The sequence below is a fragment of the Aythya ferina genome, assembly GCF_964211825.1.
Source record: "Aythya ferina genome assembly, chromosome: 1".
Taxonomy (NCBI): domain Eukaryota; kingdom Metazoa; phylum Chordata; class Aves; order Anseriformes; family Anatidae; genus Aythya; species Aythya ferina.
This window is the reverse complement of record NC_140296.1, coordinates 75,999,299-76,011,786: the sequence shown is the minus strand read 5'-3', so window position 1 is coordinate 76,011,786 and position 12,488 is coordinate 75,999,299. Positions and strand designations below refer to the sequence as shown.

Genomic DNA, 12,488 nt, shown 5'->3' with positions numbered 1-12,488 from the left:
TATCTCACATATATTACCTTCTTTATGTATGTCCTGAATACTGGTGAACTGAATATGCAGCAGACATGTGATAGTCTCTTTAATCTCTGCCCACGAATTCACTAAAAAAAAACAAAGACTACTGCTCTTTAAAAAGCCAATATAGTTCAAATATAAGTCATACTGCTGAATTAAAGAAGTGTTTCAGAGAAAGTCCCTGTGGAATTCAGTGGAGATTATGGCAAGCAATTTGTTTTCAAGGTAAACATTTAAGGTAATGATTTTCCTTTTTTTATTTTTATTTATTTATTTATTTATTTTTAATTTGGGAAATGATCTTGGAAATAAATGTATTTGTTTAAATTATTGTTCAAATGTTGTACCTGAACTTATAATCACTTTTTACATAACATAATTAAAGCCAAAGATAATTGAGTAAGAATGACACTTTAAGGCCATTTAGTAGAATAAATTAAATCCTTGTGTTAAAATAGTTTATTAAATATATATATATATATTTAACATTAACGTTATCTCATTTCTTTTTTTATTTGCAATTATATAATAGTGTTGTTAATTACTTTATGGTAAGAAATAATTACTTAAGATTACTTAAGTTTAATTTAAAATCGATTAAAACCAACTCATTAAACAGAAATAAATCAGTACAACGCCCAGTAGCTCTCACTTCGCAAAACCAGTATGTGGCGCTGTCTCCTGTGAAAAAAACAGCCCCGAGTTTCGGGAAAGCTGGTTTCCAAAACCGCTTGTGTGTACATTGTCAGGTATGTCACACTGGTTTGAAGAACAGATAGGATAATAAAACCTGAAATTTTTTAAATAAGATCAATGCTATATATTTGCAATGATTCGAAATACTAAAAGATTCTCATACTAAAAGATTATTTATTTTCATTTATCAACAAACAAACAAACAAAAAAATGAGCAAGCAAGCAAGCAAGCAACAACAACAACAACAAACAGACAAATTGTAAGAATGTATATACTACATCTATTTCTGTGGTTTTGGCTACTATTTTAATAAGGAAAAAAGGTAGGTATGTTTATATATAAGTAAATAACAATTGACATCTGAAAAATAACTTGTGATTCAGAAAACAAAAATAAATCCAATAATAGCTGCAAGAAGTGTGTTCTGAAAAGTTCACTAAAAATAATCTTGTCTGTTTTGAAAGATTGCCACTGTATTATCTGGGACTTCTGAAAGATCCAAAGACATTTGACCAATTAGATGATTCCATTATGCTTAAAGATTTGTGCATCTCATTTATTTCCAAATGAATGTATTTTAGAACCAAATTACTAAGCTCTCAAATATGACTCTATTTACAAAGGTATGTGTCTTACCTTTCAATCTGTTGGATATTTAGCCTGTAGTGGGTTTTGATTACCCACAAAATTCTTGAGCTGGGGAGCCTGTTTCTTAATCTCCATGTAAGGGAACAGGACCTGTGTGAATTCTGTTTTACTGGAACTGAACAGCCGGTCTTTTGTGTGCTAACTGAGTTGGCCCTTGCTTAAAAGGAATTCACAGACTACACTGATGATCTCTGTAACCGTGACCTTTCAAACACAAGCAACTGAGTAAACTGTGTATTCATGAACTTTTTAATTTTTAAGGGCTCTGTGCCCTTTGCTACCAGACTTTATAAAACAAAGGAAACAGGATTCATACCCTTTTACTCAGAGCTGGGGATTATAATATACAACATAAATTGCATTAGCACTAACACTGGGGTTATATCTATACAACCATCTGCCCTCTCTAGATTTGTAGTCTGATTTATAGATGGTAACTTTTTTATTTTTTTTTTTTAAGGCAGTTCTTATTATCTGCTAAAATATGGCAAAACTTGAAAGCATTTGGTGTACCTGTAAACACTATGAATCAGTGAAGCAATTTTCTTTTCCTGACTCCATGCAAAAGGTTGCAAAAGATTCAGCTAAGGCTTAATAAAACCTATTCGAAAATTAGTCAGTTAGAAACTGATTTTCTGAACTTAATATTGAGGCCTGAATGGTCCCATAACTGTTTGTCACAGTATTGCTGTGATTGTGCTTTTACTTCTGTGCTGTTCTATATGTGGTTCCTTATTGTTTTTCAACACAGAGATGCCAAAGTAGGTTAAGATCATCAACTGCTGTCAGCAGAACCCTAAGCCGTTTTCTAGCAGCAAGAAATCTGTCTGGATTGGGATCAGTATTTCCAGGCCACCTACTACTCCTGTTCATTGAAAGCCATGGGTGATCAGTCCATTTCCAAAGATGAGGAATAGTTCTGGAGCTGGAGCAGAGATGGTCTCCCTTGGTACATTTCCGGAATAGCCTGCTCAGAACGTTTACACAGTGCAAGCAGCGGGGCAACTTCTATGCCAGGAAGTGGCAGGTGACCTCTTCTGGTTACTGTGCTCCCTCAAGCATTGAAGACATGGACTGTCATTTCAGTTTGTTAACACTTGCAGGAGTGAACGTGGCCTACTGGCTTCTCTTGAGTGAAGATTTCCAGTCAACTGACAGGAGGGTTTAGCTCAGGCACTGTGAGCTGCAAAGTAACATCTAAACTAGAATTTGTTTTGCTTCCTGTTATGGTGGTGTCTTACAAATACAATCTGTATGTTACTCATACAGTTTAACTATGGATTTGGTTTGGATTTAACAAACCTTTTTATATTTTGATTTTCCATTTTATAGATATAGATGTATAGGTTTGTGGAAAATGTATATATGGATTCTGGTAAGAAAAACTGCATTGAGGTATATGCTTTATTTCACATTTGTGCACAATGGAGTATCCATTAGGAAAATAATTATAACCATGTAAAATTAGTACAAGCAAGACTCGTCAAAGACCTTGCTGTATTTTGATTAGATTTCAGGTGAGTTTCCTAAAATGTACTTAGTTTACCCTAAAACTTGTTTTGGTAAAGAAGACTCCTGCTGTTTAAGTGTTAAGTAACCAGTACTATTAACAGGTACTGCTACTAGCAAGCGTCTCACGCTATCATCTCCTGAAACGGCCAGAAGACAACTTATTTCAGCTCGCACAGCCTCGGGATTTTCCAGCTCGGGAGGCCCGTCCCTCAGACCCCCGTGAGGAGCCTCTCTCGCCCCATCCCGCAGCGGGAGGAGCGCGGGGGGATGCGGCACGCATCCGTGCTACACGCCGCACCGCAGCAGCTGCAGGAGCAGGGAAACGACCTCCTAACTTGCTGCGCACCGCCCGGGAGCCATTTTAAAGCTCCGCTCTCGCAGCTCTCCCTCGGAGGCACCGCAGCGGTGACCGGCCCTTCACAGGCTGGACCCCACCGCGGGCCGGCCGGGTGGTGCCAGCCCCACCGCTACGGGCTGGGCGCCACACAGGTGGCGGCACGAAGCCGGCCGTGCCGAGCCGAGCCGATCCGTGCCGTGCCGCTCCGACCTGCCCGCGGCCGCACCGCCCGCCCCGGCACTGGCGCTCTCCGCAGCCAATGGCGCCGCCTCTGTCAGGCTCGGCCCGCCCGCTGCCGGCGCGGGGGAGGGCTGAGGGCCGCGGGGAGGGAGGGAGGGGAGAGGGAAGGGGCGAGGGGAGTTGGATGATTGAACTTTCTTGTTTAGTTTCTGCGCCGCGGAGCCTTCTGCCCCCACTGCAGCCCGGCACCCGCCCGGCGAGCGGGAGCGCACCCCGGCGCCTGCCGCCCCCCGCAGCCCCCTGCCTTCCTCCTCCTCCTCCTCCTCCTCCTCCTCCTCCTGCCCGCCCGCCCGCCCAGCCATGGTGCCCGGCGCGTCCCTCGCCCTGCTCCTCTGGGCAGCGGCCGCCTGCGGCAGCCCCGCCGGGCCGGGGGCCGGCGCCGCCGCCCGCAAGGAGGACGAGGCTTTCTCCACGGCCAGATGCACCTCCAGGTGCCTGAGCCTCCAGATCACCCGCATCTCCGCCTTCTTCAAGCACTTCCAGGTAGGGGCACGGCGCCGGGCGGGGTGGTCCCGCTGCCCTCTCGGCGGGTGGCCGGGTGCCCGGGCGCCCCCCCGGCAAACTTCGCGGCGGCTTCAGCCCCGCAGGCACCTGGAGGCGGCGGGCAGGGGGCGAGGGCTCCTCACAGGTGGTGGCCGGGACGGGGCGGCCCCGAGGGGTGCGCTTCGGGCTTTGCTTTTAACGAGGGGTGAGGGGGGACGCTGGGTGCCGGCCCGGGGAGGGTGCGGGTAGGGCTTCTCTTCTTCTTGCGTCTCCTTCGGGATAACGGTGGTGGCGAAACGGGGATGAAATGGGGACGGGGTGTGGGGAGAGCTGCGTGGTGTAAATGCAGTGAGCTGTGCGGAGGGAGGGTGAGCCCCCAAAGCTCCTAAAGCGGCTGCCCTGGAAGCGATGCGGGAGGCGGTGTAAGGGCAGCGGGCGTCTGCCCGCCCGTCCCCACCTTCCGGCTACGCGCACTCCTTTCACCTAACCTGCTCATGAACACCTCCAGGGATGGGGCATCCGTAACCTCCCTGGGCAGAGGTTTTCCCTTCTCCACCTGCTCTCGATTGTGCACACGCTGAGCCTAATAAATGAGGGATCCCCCGGAGCACATCTCCCCCGGAGCACGTCTCCCTCTGTAGCCCCCAAGTCCCTTTGAGAACAAGCCCGGTGGGGAGCGCGGCCACCTCCACCTCTCGGGACAGCACGGCCCCGCAACGCTTGGGGAGCGCCTCCCGCTTCCCTCCAGCTTCCCCGTGCGCTGCGAGCTGGGACCGATCGCACCGACGGCTTGGGGAAAGTAGCTCCGAGGGCTACGGTGTTGGCACTAAACCCTGGCTGGGGAGAGGTGTAAGGATAACCCGCTTAAAAACAAAAGTCACAGCCAAAGGAAAGCCTGACGCGCTCGTCCCGCCGGCCGCGGGAGTCGCTCGCTGGCTGTAGCAGGGTTTGGGTGGGCCGATGAGACCCGGGCTAAGACCGGGGCTGGGTGGGGTGGGCGCTGCCCCGGGCGAGGCTTCGCCGGGTCTGGGGGCGGCGAGGCGCTTGCTGGCAACGAGGCCGCCGCTGCCCGGCGCGTCTGGAAAGGATGGTACTCGTTAAAATAGTTCATTGTCTTGGGGAGGGCTTGGGATTTTTATTTATTTATTTATTCTGGCGTTGTCAGGCGGTTGTAACTTATTTGTTTTACAGTTTCGGTGGCTAAAGAGGCAGTTTAGATCAAGCCAATTCCGAGTGAAAGGCTTTTTTTGTGTTTTCTTGGCATGATTTCTTTTCCGACGTAAAACTGCTGACAGAATGCACATTGCCAAACAATAGTGATTACATTTTAATTAGCTAGGGTGAAATAAGCTGCAAATTACTCAGTTAGGACTTAATAACTGGCTGTTTATTTTTGTAATCAGTTGAAAATCTTAGTTTTTAACCCCAACCTGCTGAAGCACGCGGCAATTTATCTAAATTTCCAGGGATTAAACTCCTGCTGGATATGAAACGACTGTAATGTTGGGAGATAAAGTACTGTCGCTTATGGAAGTTAAGCTTTCCATTGTCTCTTAATGAAGGAAAGGAGGAGAGTTTTGGAGTATAGGGAGGATTTCATGTTCTCACAGATAATGCACAGTGGACCATATGGTTCCACCACTGTGAAAGGATTTCATGTTCCCTTCATCCCCTCTCTTCCTCCTTTTAACACAGTCTCCCTCCCAGCCCTCCATTTTCATCTTGTCTGGGAGCAGTTTCTGGAGTTCTTTTCATTGCAGAGATGCCCACTTATCTTGTAATCTGATTCAGCCTTTGAAGTGAACCAAACACCCAGCAGGAGCAGGAGGGAACCATAGTGTCTCCCAGGTAGAACAAGATTGGAAAGAAGTGTGACCCACTCATTTCCCAGCCCTGCTTTAGGTACCACCTAAGTGTGGGAGTCAGGAGATAGCAGCTGGGTGCATGGTGGCAGGTGGACTCCACCACATTGTAGAGTTCATTTCACACAGTTCAGGGTACCAAAACCACAGCACTAACTTTTTTTTTTTTTTTTTTCTTTCACGGAATGCAGGTCAAATATAACAAAAATGATAATGATTGTTTCTATAACTTCTGGCTATCTTGTTTGAATGGCAATTGATATTTTTCCAAATTTTCAAAATGTTCACAAGAGATTTTCCTTCATTTCCCACCACCTCTGTCCTACCCCCTGGAAACTCTGGAAATTTTCACCCATTTTTCTTTACCATCCCTGTTTCTGAAAGGGTCAAGAGAGGTTTATTTATCTAATTCCCAGATATAAAATAAATAGTTCTTAGCTTGTGTTAAAGTTGCATTCCCAGTAGCATATTATTTCAACCAAGGCACGTTTCCACATTTCAGATAATTTACTTTTTTTTTTTTCCCCTTTCATGAAGGCTATTGATGAAGGGTAGAAGAAGAATTAAAGTCTCTCATTTCCAGAATGCCTGATGAGCATACTCAGATGCCTGCATTTTGTTGTAAAATTTCCAGGAGTTTTCCAATTTTTTTTTGGAAGTTTGGGGAATTCTAGGTAGATCACACCAAAGAACATTTGTGGTTGATATGGGAGATATCCCACCATGTGGGTCTTATAGCTCGATAAAATACATACGTTTTATATGTAGGTACATCTCTCTGCAGAAGTTTCATACAAGGTATGCAGGCACAAAGTCCTTTCTTAAAAAAGCAAACAAAAAAAAAATCAGGCAAGATGGCTCATAGTGCTTTCTTCTTTTACATAGCAGCATATAAATTACAGCACTTATCAGCAGTGGAGAATGATGCTCAGTCTCTGAATGAAGGGGCTCTGACATATCTTCTGGCTTCTTGGAACATGTGCTTCAGCTTGTTTTGGGCTGTTACAGGTGAGAAAGCATTTTGTATCCCAACTGTGGCCATTAGGCCACTGGACAGCACAGAATGAGACAGTGATTTACTTGTGACCAGAAAAAAATAGGGAAAAGAGAACATGTCTCTCTAGCCTAATGTTTAGGGCACTCATAGCTTTTTGGATAGTGAGACTGGGGTTTTAATCTGTAATATAATGAATAATGACTTGCATGAGACAGTGTCTGGAGGGGTCACTGGCACCCATCCATGCTCTTGGGTGACTGCATTGAACAGTAGAGTTCCTACCTCTGTTCTTTGCTTCTGGCAACATTTGTGTTTTGTTATTCTCTGCAAATCACCTGATCAGGAGAGGGTGGCTAGTGTTCTTCCAGCAACTAAAAGCATGACAGTCAAGTGGCCTGCCTACAGCAGAGAAAACATGGATAGTTCTACCTTGAAGTTCGACCTTGATAGTTCTACTCTATACCTGTGAGGCTATTGTCTAAAAGAGCACATCTGTATCTTAGCGAGGAACCCAAAAGTTGCCCTTACAAGAAAGGAAGGGCAATTCCTCCTCTGCTTTGGAAAGAAAGGAAGGGCTAAGGTGCCTGGCTCCATGAGAAGCATCAAGACTATGAATCCTCTGTAGAAGGCATGCTTTTTTGGGGACTGAGGTTGTAAAGAACATTGTTTCCCTCAGCAGTTTCAGACTAGCAGTTAAGAAGACAGTTCCTTTCCCCATGTTTCAGCTGATGGACCAGAAATGTCTGGGATTCTAATTTCAGGTATCCAAAGTTTCTTTGTGAACCCAGCTTTATAGTGACTCAGACTAGGTAAAAGCCTCATGAAGACCAGGTCACAGTATTGCTTGTTTATTTATTTATTTATTTATTTATTTCTCAAAAGGTATGTGGGTATAAATAAAGGACCCTGTATGGCTATCTGGGAAAGAGGCTTGAGTACTCAGATTAGTTTAGTTAGAGGTTTTCTGTGTAACTTGTCTGTTTTAGTAGTGTAAGACTAAAGACTCCTTGCACTGCTGTCTACAGGTATAGCCTTTCCCATCTGTGATATTAATTGTAGATGAACTCATCTCATTTTGGGGGAGCGGGCATGGCAGTGGCCTTTAGCATTCTGTTTTCAAGTTGAGTGAAAGCATGGTTTGGATTTTAACCTCTACTGCCAGCTGTCTGAGCCAGGTTCAGAAAACAGCATGATTGAAAGTTTTGTTTGTGAATAAGAGCTTGGGGCAAACGTCAGAGTAAGTTCATAAGCCAGAAGTACAGCATTAAAAAAAATATGGAGAACAAACATTGTTTACTTGGACCTGAGAACTCATGGATTTTTGGTCTTAGTTGCCACGTGTTACAGACCTCTCAATCTTAACACATGAAACTCAAAATGTTGGCTCAGGTAGAGGAGGTGTACATCTCATGTGCTGGGTCAGAAGTTGAGAGGGTAGGAGAACATACCAGAAAAGGGAAGAATGGCAGCAGGAAGAGGTTGTGGGTACCTGTCAGACTGGCCCTGTTTGCTGTGAGGAATCAGAGAGTGGCCAACAACCACATGCTTGCTGAATTGGAGAGTGGTGATCCCACGGCACCTCTGGGATGGTTTGCTCAATCCCCCTGAGCAGGGTCAGCTAGAACAGGTTGGTCAGGACTGTCTCCAGTCAGATTTTGAGTACCTAAAAGAATAGAGACTCCACAACCTCTCTGGGCAGTTGCTTCTTGTGATCAGTTACCTTCACAGTAAAATAAAATTTAAAAAGTGTTTCCTGATGTTCAAATAGAACCTCCCGTGTTTCAGGTTGTGCTGCTGCTGAGAAGAGTTTGGCTCTGTCCTCTTTACTCCCTCCCATCAGATATTATAAACATTGATCAAACCACCCCAAGACTTCTCTATTCCAGGCACAACAAACAGAGCTCTCTCAGCCTCTACTCATATGAAATATGCTACAGTCCTTTACTCTTAACGGCCCTTTGCTGGATATGCTTCACTAAACCCATGTCTCTTGTGTACTGGGGAGCCTAGCACTGGACCCAGGACTACAGATGTGGAGGAATGACTGGAACAGACAATAGGAATAATTATACTTTAAAGCTACAATGCAAACTAAATACTGGTACTCACTTTCAAAACCACTCTCACTGTTACAAGTTTCTTACATGAGTTTATATATGACTATTTGACTATTTATGGTTACCAATCCACTAAAACCAAAATGCTAATGCTAAATCTGATCAGATATCATGTGTCATGTCCCCCCCCCCCTTAATTTTTAGATACCTACACATGTCTGTAGTTTTCTTCTTTTTGTTTGTTTGGGTAGTCTTCAATTGTAAACTGAATCTTAGCAAATCCATTCCCTTAGTCTTAGGGAAATCCAGGTGTACATATTCTGGGTATGACCCAGAATTGTCATTACTGATTGAATAGGCCTACGAGGTGTTGCTTTAAACTTGTTAAGGTGGATACTGAATAAAATGTACCAGTAACACTATGGATGAGCTTGTTCACATATAGGTTCTGTATTCATGCCTAAGCCAATTTGAGTACTGGATGAGTTCCAGTCCAAACTTTTGATGCGGTGTAGACATCCCTCACATGGTAAGCCAGGTTCGTGATAGATGAAGGGAAATTACTGAGAGATATCCTTTCTTAGCATAAATCTTGTAGTAATGTGGTAAGAATTAGAACTTAAAGTATTAAGCTAGGTTGGGTAATGCTAACTCAAAATTGTTTTTGAAAGAATGGAAAAAAAATCGTTTAAGTTAATAGTTCAATACATTGTATAATGCTTAATAGCTGTAGGAGGGAAAAATAAGGCTTTCAAAATTTATTTTGATTGACTGATAACTGTGGTAGGAGACTGTCTTCACTGTTTTAAATGGAATGTGGTCTGTCAGAACAACTAAAGTTTTTGAGGGAAAAGAGGCAATCCTTTTAAAGATATAATAAAATTTCTTAGATTTTATACCTTCAGCAAATAGTGTGCGATTACCTCTAGATAGCCAATGCCTGATTTTACCTACAAGTCAAGCAGCCAGTTGTCTAAGTGCCAGCACATCTGCCTTCAAATTGCTTGAAACTCCAAAGTGACTGCACCTGCAAAAATCTGCAATCAGTTCCAGATGGGAAAGCTGTAGGCCAGGCTGAAAGTCTAGGGTGCATGTGTCTCTATGTGCTCTGCTGTAGAGAAGTCAGAGATCATGAAGAAACATTTTGTTGTAACTGTCTTGAATAATCTCCAAATCTTAAATTAGTTTTAATGGAACCTTTTGAAAAGATATGTACTACTTTTGTAGCAATCCATAGTAGATATGTTGTGTGTTATTCCTGGAATGCTTCAGTTTCAATTGACAGGCTGTCCAGGCACCTAGGCTTAGATCTTTGGGGACATGTTCATAATCTTTTCTACATGTTACTACTTAAGAAATGTGTGCCATCTGCTTGTATTGCCATTTCAGTACTCATCTCCTTTCCAAAAATAGGCCTTGTGTTAAATAATTCTGACTTTCATATGTCTCCTTACAAGCACACAGCTGTTAATTTATTTCCACAGACAAATCTGAACATTTGTCATTGCTTTATGATTTTCTCAAAAAAATTAAAAATCCAAATTGTCCGTCTGTTTTTGTTGTTCAGATGGCATACGATCTGGATAATTATTCTGACATTTGGTGTGCTCATATTATTGAGATCTGCCATAATGAACAAGAAATGCATAGATCTTATCATGATCTTAAGTAAAATCTTTGAAGGCAAAAAGTTCACTTTGAATAATAACTGTCACAACTAGTGAAAATATCCTCATTATTCTCTTGGTGGAAAATCCACATTGTGGAATTGACCCACAGTTAGTCTTTGTGGTTGTATCTAAATCTATGAACTTTGTCATGACCAAACTCAAAGCTCTTTGGCATCAGTGAAAGTGTGCAGTTAACGTGAGCGCAAGGGTTATAGAGCCTGGTCTTTGCTGGCTAGCAGTTTAAATTTCTCTGATTTGGGATCGTAACTTTGAATGTTGTCATTCCAAATTAGAATGTTTTTGTGTCTCATGTGTAAGGTTTAAATGCAAATCAAATAAACTGCATGGAAACAGAAGAAATTAGTGAACAATTTTATTGAACAGTAAGCGTTGCAAGATAGTATTCTTGCTTTTTGCTTGTGGCTGACTGTATACTAGAAGAAAAATCTTTATACTACATAAAATTAAAAATGCTGTTAATGCGATAAGTATGTATGATACCAAATGCAATAAAACTAATATTGTTGCTAATGTATTTTGAAGCATACATTCTTTGTATAGATAATACTGGCAAGGCATACTTTTAATGTCATGGGAGTGTATAGGGAAAGGGGATGTTGCTTTTGAAAAGCATTAGAAAACTTCTGATAGAGAATTATTGGTATTTTTCAAATGTAAATCCTTTTTCCATTTGCATATATGTTCACTCACTAGCGAGGAAAAAGATAGTTTATAAGCTAGGTAGTGTTCATATTAAGAATATTTTTAAAACTGTTTGTTGTCTACATATGGGTTGTCTCTGTCATTTTAATACAGTTGAGAGCGATAGTTAATAAGTTTTATTTAGTAAGTATCCTGTAAGGAAAAAAAAAAAAACACAATGCATTTCTGAGACAGCTTGAAAAACAGATTCATTTCCCAGATGCTGAGCATTTGTCATTTTGCGAAGGGCAAATTTCTTAAGAGTGAGTATTGAATTTATGTGTCTACAAAGGGAGATTATTATTCACAAGCTGATCTGCATCTCTGTCGGCTATTCTATGTGATTTTCTGCTTTCTGTGATAATCTGGAGTTGAGTGCATCTCCACCTTCTGTAAACAGAAAAAGTACTGTTATTTCATATCTATATTTTTAAAGATAAAAAACATGATTAACAAGCAAGTATCAGCAGTATGTTACAACAGAAAGTAGACACGTTCACAATTACGTTACATTACATTAAGTAGTTGGTGCCTAGCAAATGTAAAGCTTGCACCAAAAAACGTATTGACTAGGAGTTTACACCAAGAATTTTCATTTTTTGACCTTTGTCATAGCTAAGCATTAAGGTCTTATATCTCAAAAACCTTTGAAGTCCATGAAAAACCTTCTGTTGATTTCAGCTGGATCAGGTCCACATATGTACATTGGGGCCATGCAGCCTTTGTCAACAAAGAAGAAGAGTGATGTGAACTTGGCATCCCAGTTCTAGTTTTATCCCCCACTTCCCCCTCCCTTTTTTTTTTTTTTTTTTTTTTTAAATCTTTTAATGTCCACAAGATCACAGGATATGAAGGTGGAGAACTGGGGGTGTTGAAAGGTAAGTGGACCCTTTAAACTTGAAAATAGAGTTCTGTTCCTTTCATCTCTGATTTAAAAGAATCATACGTTCACCTTCATTCATCAAAAAGAATATCAGATATTTCCAGATTTGGGGAAAAATCCCAGCCCAAAGTTTATATCAAAATTTTCCATTGACTTCTGTGAAGTGCGTTTTTACCAATGTGTCTCTAGCTTGTCAAAGAAGTATGTCCTCCAAATTATGTAAACATATTTATGAATTGAAAACGTAATACAGGAAAATACATCTTTCACACGCAGACACACAAAAAAAGTATTTATTTTGACATGGACACTGCATGTTTTAATTCCCCCTACCTTGGTTTGTATCTTTCATCGTCATCTTTTAAAACAGAAGTTACTTGACTCC

At 42.2% G+C, this 12,488-nt stretch overlaps 1 protein-coding gene across 2 annotated transcripts in view; it reads left to right on the top strand.

The window, feature by feature from the left end:
* The first annotated feature begins 3,608 nt into the window (after positions 1–3,608).
* Positions 3,609–12,488, top strand: part of ANOS1 (anosmin 1) — a 136,992-nt gene continuing 128,112 nt past the window's right edge. For both annotated transcript variants that reach the window (XM_084519075.1, XM_084519074.1), the window contains exon 1: positions 3,609–3,932. In XM_084519075.1, coding sequence (XP_084375201.1) covers positions 3,750–3,932 — 183 coding nt within the window. In that variant the 5' untranslated portion in view covers positions 3,609–3,749. The remainder of the gene's footprint in view (positions 3,933–12,488) is intronic.